This window comes from Belonocnema kinseyi, chromosome 7 (genome assembly GCF_010883055.1).
Source record: "Belonocnema kinseyi isolate 2016_QV_RU_SX_M_011 chromosome 7, B_treatae_v1, whole genome shotgun sequence".
NCBI lineage: Eukaryota > Metazoa > Arthropoda > Insecta > Hymenoptera > Cynipidae > Belonocnema > Belonocnema kinseyi.
The window spans coordinates 21,841,911-21,859,788 of record NC_046663.1 but is presented as its reverse complement, the minus strand read 5'-3'; the positions used below and the strand labels follow the sequence as shown (position 1 = coordinate 21,859,788).

The following is a 17,878-nucleotide window of genomic DNA, read 5'->3' as shown; positions in this document are numbered from 1 at the left end:
ATGGAATTTTTCTGAGGTCAGATTCGGATTCAGCGCAGCAAAAACCTTCGGGTATAGTAGGTCTGGTCTCTGGTTCTGAGAATTGTTGGCCTGTGTTATCATCGGAATGGTAAATTACCATCCTGTTGATAATATACATTTCCTATACGGAATATAACAATATTTGAATTTGTTTGCAAAATTTCTAAAGAAATACTTCTTGTCCTATTTATTTTTAATAAGCTAAATATTGAAACATTTACATATTATCTAAACAATTTAAAAGCTTAAAAAAACATTCAGATTGATTATAAGATTTATAACACCTATAATATATACCTATTTAGCGACTCCTACACGAAATCAATTTTTTTTATTATTCAATTTTTTACACAATTGAGAATTAGTTAAAGAATAATTGTAAAAGAAAAAGTTGTCCTTGCATGATTATTCTTGCAAAAAATATTTGCTTAAAGGGACCATCAACCTTAATAATACTTGAAACTCGGAATAATCACTTGGGGCCAATTCTTTAGGGTCCCATAAGATGGTCCGAAAATTTTAAAACAATGAAAATTATGGCATATTTCGCAATAATTTGATTAAAATAATTTTTTCGTCATTTGGACAAAACTAGGGGATGAAAACAAAGCCAATTTTAACGTATGATAAATGGTAGTTAAAAAAAAATTATTTCGAGAGGGAAACAATTTAGGTAATCCAATTGTAATCCTAAGTGATCCAAGTAATCTAATATTATCATAGGTAATCTCAGATAATTCACTTGCAATTCCAAATAATCTACTTGCAATGCCAGGAAATCCACTTTTAATGCCGAGTAATAATCCAAGGTAATCCGCTTGTAATCCCAGAAAATTCCCTTTTTAAGTTCAGATGATAAATTTGTAAATCTGAGTAATCTAGTTGTAATCCAGGGTTATCCACTTATAATCCTGAGTAATTTACTTGTAATCTAGATCGATACATATGCCACCAAGAATATTCCAATAGAATCCTGGAAAATCCACTTTTCATCAGAAATAATCGATTTGTAATCCGCGGACAGAAAGTAGTATACTGTAATTCGTGGTATCTCGTATAATGTTGGGTAATCCACTTATGATCTTAGTAATTCAGTCCAGAAATCCAGACTAATTCATTTGTAATCTTTAATAATCCACCTGCAATCCAGAGTAATACCATATATTCCTGGTAAATCTACCTGTAATCCAAAGTAATTCATTTGTAATCCTGAATAATCCACATGCGATCCAAAGTTATACCATATAATCGCGATGAACCGACCTTTAATCTAAAGTTATGCATTCGTAATCCAGGGACTTGAAGTAATCCACTTTAAACTACTTTAATTCCCAGAAACCTACTTTTGATAATGTCTAATCTACTTGTAATCCTAGGAAATAAACTTTTAATCAAAGAATCCACTTGCAATCACATGTAATCCCAGGTTATTCACATATAATTCCAGCTAATCCACTTTAAATATATTATAATTTCACGTAGTCTACTTGTAATCTCAGGTAATCCACTTATAGACATATGTAATCTACTTGTACTCCTATGTAATCTGCTTCTCATCATAGGGAATCCACTTGGAATCTCAGATATTTTTGTCGTAAGTTCAAGTAATCCATGTGAGCTGAGTTGTAATCCAGTTTTAATCTAGAATAATTTACTTAAAGGCTTTAATTTACTTAAATTTACTTAAATAAACCAGTATAATATTAAGATAATCCCTTTGTAATCCCAGGTAATCCACTCAAAATCCAGGCTAATGTAGTAACCTTGGGAAAATTTACTTGTAATCCTAAGCAATCTTAGGTAATCAATTTATAATTCCAGGCAATCCAGTTGTTACCAAAAGGGATTGATTTCTAATAAGAAATAATCAAATATAATCCAGAGAAATCCACTTTTATTCCAAGTTAATGCACTTTTATTCGAAGGTAATCCACTTCTTATTCCAAGTAATCCATTTATAATTCCAGGTCATCAACTTGTGATTCACAAAATCTAAGTAATCTCTTAGAATTCACGATACTTTCAGATAATCCACTTTTAATCCAATTTTAATCCAATATAAATCCACATAATCATAGGTAATCGAATTGTAACCAGGTTAAAAAACCTCCGTTTAATTGTGTTTTAAGAAGCTGTTTCCCTCTCGAGTAATCCCTATTGGCAATCCACAAATAAAAAAATAAATAAAAAAACACTAATCTAGTCATTTATAGAAGAGGAAACCTCCATACAGTGGATATTGCAACCTAAAGTAGATAATTATTAATTAAGAACACACAAAAAATTATTTTTATTGATTAACACGTATAGTATCTTAAGTATTCATTAAATTAAATTAATTATTTCACACACATTACTATTTTTAATTAATTATTATCTATTCTAGGCTGCTCTATCCACTGTAAGAATATTTCTCCTATAATATTTGAAAGTCCTAGTTTGATATTATTTCGTCTGTAATTAATATTTTTTAAGCTTAAACTGTAGGTATGTTTTCATGAAATGAATTTTAATTAGATCAATTATTTTACGACTCTAATTTATCCCTCGCTATCGACCTTCTTTACGCCTCAATCTGGATCTCATTACTCGCTGAAGTAAACTCGGATAATGGGAATCTGCTTCGATCGAAGCATTTCGTCACGGATAAGACGAGAACAAATCAAGAGAGCAGTCGATCGATACGTAATTTTTTCCAGCAAATACTATCGAAGACTCGTGATCGCAAAGAGTGACATCTGAGGAAGGTCGGACTGGACATCTTTGAATTTAGCGATCGATCGATCAGTGTTTACGGATGTGAGAATCTCGAGCGACGTGGAAGGGCTCTCGTGACGAGGACAAAAGCGTCTGGAATTATTTAAATATCCAAGATACGTTTCCAGATGAAACATTTTAGCAAAGTTTTCGAGTTTTCCGAAAGATGGTCCGACAACGGTACAGTTCAATAATAATTGATAATATAGGAAATCTGTATTATCATCGGGATGGTAATTTTTTTTTTAATTTAAAAATTAAATTTTATCTGTGAAAAAAAATTCCTCCTCTTTGCTCACCTTTGCTTCCCTAGGAATCAAACTCACGTCTTCTAATTGCCGATCAGGTGCTCTACCCACTAAGCTACTGCAGAGATGGAAAGAAAAATCTTTTTCACAGTGATACGATATTTCTAGGTTTTCTCTAAAGTGTCAGAGATAGAAGATATAGAAAACGTGTATTATCATCGGGATGGTGAATGACTGATCAAAAGAGATACTTATCACATTGCGTGAAAATAGGTATCTACAATAGAAATCTAAGATACCCCTCAAGTTCAGAATTTTTCGGTTTTCTTTTTAAATTTTCAAATTGAATTTTATCTGTGAAAAAAATCCCTCGGCTTCGCTTCTCTTTTCTTCGCTAGGAATCGAACTCAGGTCTACCCATTGCAGGTTGGGTGCTCTACCCACTAAGCTACTGCAGAGATCGAAAGAAGCCTCTTTTTCTCAGACATTCTATATGGCAAGGTCTTCTCCAAATAGACATAGATTTTTTTCCAGAAAATATTTCCATATGGCATGTCTGTGAAAAAAGATTCTTCTTTCGATCTTTTTAACAGCTTAGCGGATAGAGCACCCGATCGGCAATTAGAAGACTTGGGTTCGATTCCCAGCGGAGTGAAGAAAAGCACATCGAAGGGTTTCACGTTCTTTCCCTATTTCGGTATTTGGCCCTTTTTAGCAACCCCCCCCTATTTCAAACAAAATTTTCCTTTTTTTCTTTTGTCACTTTAAGGCAAACTTAATTAATAAAACCTAATAAGAAAAATTCTGCTATTTTTAGCTGAAGTGTCTACTGTTATATTTCTGTTTAGGAATTCATCTCGATGGGTTAATAATTCAGTTTTGAGATGAAAATTTACTTATTTTGTTGCACATTCGTTTCATTTTTACTTCACAATGAATGAGATTGTCAAAAAATTAAAAATATTCCATTTTTTCGGTTAAAAATTCAACTAATTAGTTGAAAATTCATCCTTTTCAGTTAGAAATTGTACTATTTGGTGGAAAATTAAATTTTCAAGTGCAAAATTTTCGCATTTTGTTAAAAATTCTTATTTTTTTGTAGAGAATTAATCTTCATGATGAAGAAATCTTCTTTGTGGTTGAAAATTTAAACATTGATATATTTTGTGGAAAAAACATTTGATTTTTTAAATTATTTTTTTTTAACTAAGAATGTAAAAAATTTGGTGAAAAATAATTCTTTTATTTAAAATTTTTATTATTTGGTTAAAGGATCATCTTGCTTGGTTAAAAATTAACATCGTTTTTGGTTATTCTTCAGTTATTATTGCTATTAGATCTTTCGTTTAGATTTTTTTGGTTGAAAGTTCATCTAATTGAGTTAAAAATTAAATTAATTAGTTAAAAATTAATTAAAAATTAAATTAATATTTTTCGTCGAGAATTTTTTTTATTAAAGCTCCAAACAAAAAGTTTAGAGTTCAACTATTCTGGAAAAATGCATTTTTGTTTAGCTGAAAACTCGTCATTTCTTTATAAAAATAACCTATTTGGCTGTAAATTAATTTTTGGTTAAAAATCGTATTTTTGTTTAAAATTCCAACTATTTATGTAAAAAATACAACTATTTAGTTCAAAATTTCTTTGTTAAAAAATCTGATTATTATTTTCTGGTTCAAATTTCAGGTACTTTTTGAATAATTCGTGTTTTTCGGTAAAAACTTATCCTTACTGGTTAAAGATTTATTTATTTGTTTTTAGTTTAAAAAATAAACTATTTTGTTGCAAATTTATCTTTTTATTGTTGAAAATAAATGAACATTTTTGCAGAAAATTCCTATTTTCAGTATAAAAATTTAACTGCTTTCTACAAAAGTGTATCTTTTTTGGCGTGGAAATTGAACTATTTGGTTTTAAATTTTTTGTTCTTGTTAAAAAAGCGAAAAATTCAATTATTTATTCGAAAAATGAACTATTTTGTAGAAATTAAATTTTTTTTTACAAAAACACATTTTCCGATCGAGAATTCGGCTGATTTTTTAATAATTCGTGTTTTTGACTTAAAAATTCAACAATATTATTGACTATTCATGCAATTTCTAAACAAAGAATTCTTTTTGGGTAGAAAATTACCCTTGTTGATTAAAGATTAATCTATTTCCTAAAGGATTAAACTGTTTTGTTAAAAGTTCGTCTTTTTAGATTGAATTCAATGTTTAAAATTTTGTTGTTACTGAATTTTTCAAAAATTGAGCTAATTCATAAAAAATTAACTATTCACTAAGAAAATTACATTTTTTTATTGAGAGTTGAGCTGCTTTTTTAACAATTCATGTTTTTGGCTAAAAAATTTCACAATTTTATTAAATATACAAGTATTTTTTGAAAAATTCCTCTTTTTAGATAGAAAATTTTGTTTAAAATTTGACTTTTTAGGTTGAATTCAATTTGATCGAAAATTCTTTATTCTCTCGAAAATTAAATTTTTTATTAGTAATTGAACGATTCCGCTTTTGGTTTAAAACTTAAATTTTGTAGGTGAAAATTTATCTATTTTGTTGAAAATTAATCTTTCCTGATTGAATAATTAACTTTCTTGTTAAAATCTCATCCTTTCCGGTTCTTGTTTTTTCCCTGAATTTCTTTTATTTGGTCGAAAATGCAGCTGTTTGTGGTTGAATTGAAATTTTTTTTTGTTTAAAAATTTGACCATTTGTTTGAAAATGTCTCTTCGTAGGTTAAAAATTCAACTATATTATTTAAGTCATTTTTTTGGATAATTCCATTTTTTTAAATTTCTCTCTTTTGGATTATAAGTTTATCTATCTTCAAAAAATATTTAACCTTTTTGCTTAAAAAATCAAATATTTTGTTAAAAGTTTAAATATTGTCTCTAAAATTCGTCTATTTTGTTTGAAATTTTAATTATTTGGCCGTAATGCAACTATTTGTTCAAGAATTCTGGTAAATCTACTTTAATTATATTAAAAATAAATTACCCCCTAATTCCCCTATTTTCGTAAAAAAAATCGTACTATTTTCCCTATTTTGAGGGCAGTTTCGACTCCCAAATCTGATATTTTAATATTTTTAATAACACTCGCTCCGAAGCGAGGATTATTAAAAAACCTAAATCATGTAAATTATATATAAAATAAAATTGAGCACGATATCGTTTGAACTATCGGGAAATATTGTTACGTAAAGTTCCCTGGTAACGTGAAACTAATGACGTGGAAGAAACGCTGCGGCGTATTGCATAATTATGAGTAATTAGTCCATTTACGATCCAGGATATAGATCGTTCCACAGGAAGTGTATCGGGTGGGATGGCCAGTCAAGAGGGCATTAATTATCCAGTTATTAATGCATTTTGATCGCATTTTTTTTTTTTTTTGTTTTTTTGTTTTTTTTTTAGAGAGAGAGAGCGAGCTAGCTTCACGTTTATTGCAACATAGATTAACGCCGTCTTACCTCGTCGAGCTCATTAGTTAACCGTACGGTTTGAAGTTTGCCTCTCGTTTGAAATATTACCCATACGGAATACACTTATGGCCAAGTAACCTCTGGATTATGATCGTGCACAATAGAACCCTCATTCTTAAAAATTAAAATCCTCCAGCAACACCTTCCGCGAACGAAAGTTCAATGATCTTCGACCGCTTGATGAAACTTCAATTCATTTAATACAATTGCACCATTGTGATTGTGCACCACAATATAGTATAAAAATGTTCCAAACTTTAAGAAAAAATTTACTAGCAAATTAGATTAATTCTTAGTGAAACTGTTGAATTTTGAACTGGCAGGCTGAATTTTCAAACAAAAAAAGTTCATAAGAAATGAACTTTGAATCCAAAAGGAAGAATTTGTAACAAAAGAGTTGATTTTTTCCACCCGGATGAATTCTGTAAAAAAATTAGTTCAATTTTAAATAAAATAATTAAATTTCAACATGAAGTTTTAAACAAAGAAGATTATTTGTCTACCAAATAGTTGAATTTTCATCTAAAAAATATAAGTTTTGAACTAAAAGTAAAATGCTATATTATCAATTTGAAAAATTATTTTTTTAAGAAAGAAAAGAATTTTAACCAAGTTGAATTTTAATTAAAATTGCAGTTGCAAAGTGGAATAATCCAATTTTTAGACAAAAAAATTGGTTGAAATGTTTGAAGAGAAAAAAAAAAAGATTTTTTTTACCAAATAGTTAAACGTTAAACTCTTTAGTGGATGATTCAACGCAAAAAGATTAATTCTCAACGCAAAATGTAACAGCTGATATTTCAAAGAAAGTAATTGTTATTTTTTACAAAATTCTTAATTTTTTTCTCGCAAATGTTAAATTTTCATCCCAAAATGGAATAAAGCAAACTCTCGCTTTCAGTCACCCCGTTCTCGGTCTTCCCAGAACTGCTGGATCAAGCAGTTTCTCAAGGGAGTAGGGCGAGAGCGGTTACAAAATTGTATATATAGATACATGTATTTCAATTGGAAACGAGACAGGCGGCCCTCGCTGTTTACATTCCTTTCCCCCCGAAATCAGTCCAAAGTTATTTGAAGGAAATCCCCGACACTTGACTGAAAGCGAAAGTTCGGTGCAGTTCAATTTTTAGTTAAAAAATGTCACTTTTAACATAGAAAAGAAAAATTTTCAACCAACGAGGTGATGCTTTAAAAAATAAGTTTTTAAGAAAGTAATTCAGCTTGCAAACAAATATCTGAATTTTTAACAATAGCAAAAAACCAAATTTTTTAATCGAATAATTAATTTTCGATGCAAAATTAGATTTTTTAATGAAATATATAAAACTGCAAACAGGTTGTATGAACTTAAACTGAAAAGTATACATTTTAAATGAAATATTATATACTTAAATTTAAATTTAAAACAATTATTTTTCCACAAAAAGAAAAACAAATAATCAAAAAATTATTTGCATTTTCAACCATTCGTTAATCCGAAAAGAAAATTAATTTTTAATAAAGTAGTATAAGTTAAAACATAAATTATTTGAATTCTTAATCTAAAAGATGAATTTGAACCAAGCAATTGAAGTTTTAAATTCAAAAGATTAATTTTAATCTAAAAATGGAATATCACGATTAAATTAAAAAAAAATTGATTTCCAAAGAAAAAACGAGTTTTCAACAAATTGTTAAATTTTCGACTAAAAAGTTAAATTTTCAACTAAAGTGATTAATTTTCAAATAAAAATAACATATATTAATTTAAATTAAAAAAATTAGTTTTCAACAAAAAGAAAAACAAATTATCAAAACATTATTTACATTTTAAAAAATTGGTTAATACGAAAATAAAATTAATGTTTAATAAAGTAGCTCAAGTAAAAAAAAAATTGAATTTTTTACCCAAAAGATTTAATTTTCACAACTAAACATGAATTTAAAAAAAAACGTCTGAATTTTTAACTAAGTCATAGAAATTTTAAATCAAGAAGATTAATTTTAATTTTCAATAAATTGTTAAATTTTTGACCAAAGAGTTGAATTTTCAACCAAAAATTGTATATTTAAATTTAAAATTTAAAAAATTAGTTTTCAACAGAAACAAAAACTAATGATCAAAAAGTTATTTAAATTTAAAACCATTGGTTAATCCGAAAAGAAAATTAATTTTTAATCAAGTCGTTCAAGTAAAAAAAATTAATTTAATTTTTAACCCAAAAGATTAAATTTTCACATAAAAATATTAATTTTTGACAAAATAAATGCAATTTTAACCAAATAATCGAAATTTCGAATAAAAGGAATCATTTTTATCTACAAATTGAATATTAGAATTTCAATTTTTAAAATTTCATTTCCCATTAAAAAACAAGTTTTCAACACAAACAAAAACTAATGATCAAAATATTATTTACATTTTAAACCATTGCTTAACCCGAAACGAAAATTAATTTTTAATAAAGTTGTTTAAGTAAAAAAAAAATTCATAAAAAGATTTTAACCTAAAAGTTGAAATTTTTACAATAAAAGATGCATTTTCAACAAAATGCATGCAATTTTAACGAAATAATTGAAATTTTAAATAAAAAGAATCATTTTGATCCAAAAATTTTAACGGAAAATCTGATAATTGAATTTACAGCGAAAAAAATTAATTTCCTATTTTTTATTTATAAAAATAATTTTTTTACCGACAAAAAATAATTACATTCTCAATCGAAGGGACAGTTTTCAACTAAAATGATGAATCTTCAAACAAAAAATGAATTTTTAACCTATGTTTTCAATTATGAACGGAAAATATAACAATTTATTATTGAATTAAAAAAGATTTTATTTTGTATAAAAAAGATTAAATTTTTATCAAGATGATTATTCTTTCACCAATAAGATGAATTATTAACAAAATACATGAATTTTCAACCAAATACTTTAATTTACAAGTATTTTATTTTTTGACCAAAAAAGATGCCTATTCAACAAAATTTTTGCATTTTGAACAAAAGAATTTAATTTTTTATATAAAAGTTTAATTTTAACCAATTATTGAAACTTTCAAGAAGACTAAGAATAAATAATAAAAATGTCAAACGTATTGTTGAATTTTCATGCTAAAATAACGAATTTTCTATCGAAAATAGTAAATTTTCAACCAGAGAGATGAATGCACAACTAAAATGTTGAATTTCGAAAAAACTATTGAATTAAAAAATTAATTTTTTGAATTAAAGATGATCACTTTTCACGGAAAATGCAACATTTGATAATTCTAACAACAAATATTTCAATTAAGAATAAAAACAGTTAAGTTTAGCCATAAAAGATGAATTTTCAACAAAATAGTTGAATCATAAAGAACACAGATTAATTTGCAATTAAAACTTTGCAAGGAAGGAATACTTTTCAGTAAAAAAAACTTCAATCAAATTGTGGAATTTTGAATACAATTTTCATCAAGAGTTAATTTGGAACAAAAAGTTAAATTTTCAACCAACAAAATACATTTTTCATAATGCAGTTCAACTTTCAATTAAGTCATTGAATTTGAAACCAATAAGATGAATTCTTAAGAAGAAATGTAAGTAGACTTTTCAGTTAAAAATAATTAACTCTCAAACAAAAAATAGTGTTTCGGGAATTCTTTTGGCTCAATAAAGAGATCAATCGAAATTTTGTAAAATGATATTTATAATACTAATAAAATAGTACAGAGAATTTTTTTTTTCAAATATTTTCATGACGAAATGGCATGTGCGCATTATTTCTCCTTTGGCGCCTTTTTTTTAAAGTTGTCCATGGCCGAAAACCTAACTTCCGCAATTTTTTTACCTGGATCAAAAAAACTAAGTTTTTTTGATTCTACAGAACAACAGCAAGAGACGTATGTAAGATTTTTTCATTATATTGATTATTCGCGACGTACAGCACTTTTAAAAAACAAAGTTTAAAACTGCATGAAAAAATGGTTGCAAAATTGTTTATAAAAAAACTATGCAATATAAAAAAAGGCTACGTACGTCGCTGGAGAAAGAAATTTGGAATATATTTTTAAAATTTCAAATCGGTCGGGGAGTATTTGTTCGAGTTATCTTTCTGACCGGTTCAAAAAAAAAGTGGTTTCAAGAAAAACGCTTTTAAAGTTTTAACTACTTTAAAATCACCGGGGCATACCTGAGGGGCGTTGCAGCAGAATTAAAAATTTGCTGATTTAGACATTTTTTTCAGCCCTCCATCTTTAGGTATATTATTTTTAAGACCCTAAAACATCTTTTAAGCAAAAAAATTTCGATTTTTTTTAAATTTTACAGTGGTTTAAGGTAGTTCACGAGCGCGAAATTCCTCCAAAAGTTTAAACAGTTATATATCTTATACCAAACTCAAGAAAAAATTTCAATTTTTGTAACACTGTTGTTTTATCTTCTTCTATATATCTCTAGTTTATAATTTAAATGGTAAGAACTGTTAACATGCTACAATTAAAATTGTATAAATTTAACTCTTTTTTATATGGGACCCATGTAAAAGGAACTGTTTTCAGTTGATAATATCTAACTCCACAGACTTAATATTGAGTTAAAAACTATGTGGTCGTTTGATACTAATCTTGTGTATGTATTGCGAAAATTTAAGAATATTCCTAAGAAAAGTGAAATCTCGCGTGAACTACCTTAAGGGCATGTGATACTTAAAAAATTGTCGATTTTACCAGTTTTAGGTTCCAACGGCTTTTTTTCTTTAATAATCAATATTTTGTGTTAAAAATTTGGGACATGATAGCGACCATGCTAACGGACGTCCCCACACACTTTTTTTTGGTTTAATTCAAAAAAGTTTTAATTGAACAAAATCTGATTAATTTGCATAGCGCTTAGGAATTACCATCGATTTTATCAGTTTCAGGTTCCGACGGCTTTTTTTCTAGAATAATCAATATTTTGTCTTAAAAATTTGGGAAATGATAGCTAACATACTAACGGACGTCCCCGCTCACTTTATTTGTGTTTTTTTTTTCAAAAAATTTTTTGATATTGCCAACAACGTGTGTATATTTGGAGGTTATGTATGTTACAATTCTCCTGTGCGTTACTTCCAAACTACACAATATTTTTGGCCGAAAACTTTGGACTTGCAAATAAACATAGTAACTAATCTCCCGGAACTAACCCTTATGGCAGGCGATCAAAAAAGTTTATTCCATAAATAATTTCCAGATTATCGGAAAGGCAGAGATGAAAGGCGAAGTAACCTCAAAATAATAAATATGCATAAAATTTTTATTTAGCACAAGAAATTTTTTTTGTTATTATCCCTCAAAAAAGAGTCCGGGGACGTCCGTTATAATATTTTATAGCATCTACGATTTCAGCTTTTAAAAATTTTCATTTTTGTGGAAAAAAAGCCGGGGAAACTGTAAGTATCACATGCCCTTAACCCCTTAAATTAGAATTGAAGTTTATTTTTAATACTTGTAAAATATTTGATTAGAAAATTGAAAACTGTGTTTAGAAAAGCAACCATCTGAATCCAGAACTGCGCAAAATTTGATACCCTGATATACAACATACAATTAGTAAATGTTAAAGCTGTCTGAAGTTTGAGATAAACGCTGTCAAATCCCACGACAGGTTTGCGTCGCTTCGCGTCGACTCGAATGCATATGTAAAATGTGATTGTTTTTTGAAAAGTGCATTGCTCCTTGGATCTGTTTATCCTTGGACAATCTTTTGCATAGAGATTCTGGGTAGCTGCAGGTATCAGTTACAACCTGGCAGCTCCGCCTCAAACTTTAAGTACTTCGTCTTCGTCCAGGTCGCCGTCGTGGGTCTTTCGACCGATAGTGATTGCGTCATCGAGTTGTGACCAGGCTGTTCCTATATGTCTAGGTGCTCGCCTTCCTCAAGCCTCTCCAGAAAGAGTTCCAAAGGAGAGTTCCGTGAAAGCGTCCCCCCCCCCCTCTCTCGCTCTCTCTCTCTTTTTCTCTCCTTGGCACGTCGCGTCGCGTCAGTGGGACTTGCATACAATAGGAGAGTGATGGGCAGTTCTCAGCCATTGCAAGTCGCGACAGCTGTCAGGACGTATAAGAGACCGCTGATAAGGGAACGAGTCCTGCGTGGGCAACGCAAGATTCTAACGAAGCTGTAGATGCCGTGGCACAATACCTCCAGATAGCCAAGAGCGGGCAATAATTGGGTGTGAAGTGACGTCTTTCCCGCCCGACGCGAAGTCCTGATGATATCGGTCTGCACTTTATACCCTCCGAGAACTGATAGTCTCTGATCCTCAGAGATCGCGAGAATCTCCATAGGCGTCGAGTGCAAGAGCACCATCGAGAGAATAAAAAGTCCTCAACAAACTCTGAAAAAAAATGTTCTAGATGTTCCAGCTAACGGTTCAGCTGGTTTTAGTCCACGGTGTGCCCACTCTAATGTATTTTGGGGGGGTACTTACAGATTGTGGTAAAAATGTGAGATCAGCGCCACCTAGGGGACGTAGCAAGAACTATTGTCTACAGCAACGACCCCCCCCCCCTTCTCACCATAATTTGTAGGTTATGTTGACTTCTCTTTCTGAAATAAGTACATGAATAATAATAACCAATAAAACAAACCAAAAATTGAACAAAATAAAATTTATCATCGATCAAGTGCAATAAAAGGTTTAAGTCTGTTGCAATAGATCTATCATAGAAAGATTTCAACAGACTTTAACATTTTATTGTTCGTTCTATCAGAATGATTCCAACAGACTAATATTTTATTGCATTTGATCGATTTGATTTGGTTCCATTTGTAGTTTGTGTTATCGGTGAAAATTCATTATAAATCCAAGTTCATCACGCAAAAAAAATATAATTCTTGCAGCTACAGTGAACTTGAGCAGACGTGAGCAGACGATAGAACTTCTATCGCCTGCTCAAGTTCATTTCGAATTCTGAATTCACAAGAGCGCCACCTAGGGGACATAGCAATTACTATAATCCGTTCCCCACTTTTCTATCGTACTGGGCATATCGTGATTTTGTCTTCCAAGAAAATTTAGTATGACGCCAATCTTGGCACCCTGTGCTACTGCGCTTGCGTTAGGGCTGCGCGTTGGTTGGCCGCATTCGGCGCGCGATTTAAAATTACTTTAAAAAACGAATCTTGTAATTTAAATAAATAATTATTAAAATATACCATATAATATTTCAGCAGCTTAGCATATAGAAGTTAATTGCAGAATATAAAAATGATGATATTTGAATTTAAAAAAAAAATTAAGCCGAGAATATTGTTCTATTCGATTAAGAGTCTTAATCCAAAAGAACAATAGTCTAAGCTGAAAGTTTGTTTATAGAAATTTAAGTATTATTATTATATTCTGAAATTAACTACTAGATGTTAAGCTGATGAAATATTCTATGGTATTTCAAAAAATTTATAATTTAAAAAATTTTTTGTGAAATATAAGTTAGTCATTGGAGTTCAACGAAAATAAACTGTTATCTATAAAATATACGTGTTATAAATTTACGGAAATTTACGGTTAATTGTGTTAATTTTACAGCTAAATATGGTAAATTACTATAAATGAGCCAAAATTCAATTTTTAATATTTCTATACATTTCCGAAAATTTATGGAATTTTTCGGTCATTCATGGTAATTTTACAGCTAAATATAGTGAATTACTATAAATTAGCCAAAATTCGTTTTCAAACATTTTTATACATTTCCAAAAATTTATGAAATTTTTTGGTAATTTATGGTAATGTTATAAGTAATTTATGGTAAGTTACTATACATTTTCCGAAATTCAATTTTGAAATGTCTATAAATTTCCGAATATGTATGGAAAGTAACGGCTATTTATGGTAATGTTACAGTTAAACATGTTAAATTACTATGGATGACCTAAAATTCAATTTTAAACCTTTTTATACATTTCCAAAAATTTATGATTTTTAATTAATTCATGGTAATATGATAGGTAATTTATTGCAACTTACTATACATTGCTCAAAATTTAATTTAAAAATGTCTATAAATTTCCGAAAATTAATGGAAATTTTCGGTCATTTATGGTAATGTTACAGCTAAATAAGTATGTCAAATTACTACAAATTACCGAAAATTTAATTAAAAACCTTTTTATAAATTTCCGGGAATTTATGATTTGTTTAGTTTTTTATGGTAATATTATAGGTAATTTGTAGTAACTTACTGTAAATTTCCCCAAATTACATTTAAAAATATTTATGAATTTCCCGAAATTTTGGATTATTTATGGTAATGTTACAGTTAATTATAATAAATTACCATAAATTATCAACAAGCCAATTTTAATCTTTTAAAAATTGTCGGATATTTATGAAATTTTTCAGTACTTAATGGTAATAATGCAGGAAATTTATGCTAAATTACTAATAAACTTCCCGAAATTCAATTTAAAAATATCTTCAAACTCCCGGAAAATTATGAAAATTTTCAGTCATTTGTGGTAATTTTACAGGTAACTGGTAAATTAACATTCAGTACTCAAAATTGAATTTCAAACATTTTTATGAATTTCCGGATATTTATGAAATTTTTTCCGTAATTTATGGTAACTTACTATAAATTGCGCTAAATTCAATTTAACAATGTCTATAAATTTCCAGAAATTTAGGTGATTAATGTTAATTTCACAGTTAAATATGGCAAATTACTATAAATTACCCAAAATTGAATTGAGATATTTCTACAAAATTCCGCATATTTATAAATTTTGTTGGTAAATTTATGGGAATTTACCATAAATTGCCCAAAATTAAATTTTAAAATGTTTATAAATTTTCGAAAATTCACAGAAATTTTTGCTCATTTATAATAATTTTACTGTCAAACTGATACATTACCATAAATTAGGCAAAACGCAATTTCAAACATTTTCATTAATTTCTGGAAATTTATGAAATTTTTTGATAATTTATAAATTGCCCAAAATTCAATTTGAACATGTTTATAAATTTCCGGATATTATTGGAAATTTGTGGTCATTTATGGTAATATTGCAGTTCAATGTGGTGAATTATTATAAATTACCCAAAATGCAATTTTAAAACCTCATAAATTTCCGGAAACTTATGATTTTTTTCGGTAGTTTATGGTAATATTACAGGTAATTTATGATTCGAAGTAGCTTTTAATTTTAATACTTGTACCTCATAAAAAGTAAACTGACTTGACTAAAACATCAACCTAATAAAATATTTGAGAACCCATTTTCAGTAGTATAAACTTAGCCTTCTCAGACATAGCTCTCAATTTTTACGAAATGACCTAGAATTAACTAATAATAAAGTTGTAATTATAGAATAATGATAACCTTTAGAAATAATTTCAAATCGAGTTAAATTTATTGAAATCTTTTAAAATAACCTAAAACCATTAAATTGTTTAAAAATATGTTAAGTTCCTTCATGTCACTTCAAATCTGTGAAAAACTTTTTAATCCCTTAATTATAATCACTTATTAAAAATAGTTATGGTAAGACGTCCTTCCGTCTTATTTTTTTCCTAGGAGGGGAAATAAGGGAAAGGGAATTAGTTAAAGAGATGGGCAATGATGCGAAAAAAAGAGGGCGAAATGAGGTTTTGTTAGAAACTAAGGCAAGGGAAAGAAGGAAAAGTTGAACGAAATTAAGTGGGGCGGAAGTAGGGAAAAGCATTTTAACCAGGAGACGTAAAATTAGGAGATGTGAAGTGATAGAAAATGATCAGAGGGGAAATGAGGAAAGTAAAAAGCAGAGGAATTGAAAAGGAAATTAGGGGAAGTAAGGAGAAGTGGGAGAAATGTTTGGAAGTGTGTCAAGGTAGTAAGAGAAGTGAAACGTTCTCTAGTTTGAATATGTGAGTGAGTAGAGGAGGGCAAGTGATGGCTGAAGAAGGGGAGTATGGGAAGGAGAGTGCTTACTGTGGAAGTAATGAGAGGGGGAATGAGAGGATAAAAAATTTGCAGCAAGAAGTGGTAGCTCTCTGTGTAAAACGAGGGCTGATGATGTAGGAGAGGAGAGTAAAAAATAGGGGAAGTAGGGGAAGAGAAAGAAGAATAGAAGTTGGAGAGGAACGGGGGAAGTAGGGGAAGGAGAGGAAACGTTAAATTAGGGGAAGTAGAAGCGGAAAGGGGAATGTAGGGGAAGTGGACGAAGTAAAGCATGAGAGGGGAGGTTTAAACGACTTAAATAACGCACTTATAGGCTTTTTATAATTTTTGTTTCAGGCGAAAAACCGTACCAGTGCACGTGGGAAGGATGCACGTGGAAATTTGCTCGCTCGGACGAGCTAACGCGGCACTATCGCAAGCACACTGGACAGAAACCGTTCAAATGCCATCTCTGTCAACGATCGTTTTCGCGTAGCGATCATTTGTCACTTCACATGAAGAGGCATTGATGATAGCTCGTTCGACACCCTAACGAGTACTTTCGGGACCTGAAGAACCTCCTCCTGATGCTCGGATCGTGATTTCTAATTTAGCCACCCGTCGCTTTTTGGAGGAGCAAAACTAGAAGAAGAAAAAAAACGTTCACTAGGTTTAGAGTTTATTGAAAGAGAAAAGAGTATGATATTAATTTCGGTTGTTGTGACGATTGCGCGAACCCTTGGTAAACGCTCTAATATTTAATGCTGCGAGAGGACCTTCGACCACGTTTTAACACGATCGATATTTCTCAGTGGTTTCGACAAAAATGTTGGCGGTAAAAAGAGGCTGTTTCGAAAAAGAAAAAAAAATTATTTATTCTCGTGCATAGGAAATTATATCCAAAATTATTAATTGTAATATAGAAAGTTTATTTTCAGTTAAGTTTTCAATTTTATTGCCTTTCGTTACTCTGGGCCGTTTCTTCTTTTGAAAAAGCATGACTGTGATTGCCCGTCTGCCTGATAGTTGATATTACAGAGGCCACTGGGAAATCAAATTTTCTCAGAAATCTATAATCAACGATTTTCTATCTTTACTTATCAAAATATAGATTGCCTGGTTTGGTTTCTAATTTTAGGTTTATTTTAAATTCACAATTTGATGCTGTTCAATGTGCTGAATTTTTTTAATTCTCTGAATTCGCGAAATCTTATACATTCTGGAAATTCTCAGAGTTTCTGAAATGATCTTAAATTGCTGAATTCTCTAAACTCTTGAAATTCCTATAATTTCTCAACTTCTCTGAACTGTTAAGAAATGTTTCATTCTCGAAAATATCCAAATGCTTAAAATTATTTTGATTCCTGAAATTTGCAGAATCCTAAAATTGTCTATGTTTATTGAATACCTAGAATTCTTTGAATGCTTAGACACTTCTCGGAATTTCTAGAATTCTATGGATTTATAGAATTTTTTTTATTCCTAGAATTCTTTGAATTC

The 17,878-nt window shown here is 29.5% G+C and overlaps 1 protein-coding gene across 2 annotated transcripts in view; it reads left to right on the top strand.

Moving 5' to 3' along the window:
- Positions 1-17,237, top strand: part of LOC117176937 (Krueppel-like factor 3) — a 766,707-nt gene extending 749,470 nt beyond the window's left edge. For both annotated transcript variants that reach the window (XM_033367339.1, XM_033367338.1), the window contains one exon: positions 16,736-17,237. In XM_033367339.1, the coding sequence (XP_033223230.1) occupies positions 16,736-16,908 (173 nt within the window). In that variant the 3' untranslated portion in view covers positions 16,909-17,237. The remainder of the gene's footprint in view (positions 1-16,735) is intronic.
- The last annotated feature ends 641 nt before the right edge of the window (positions 17,238-17,878 follow it).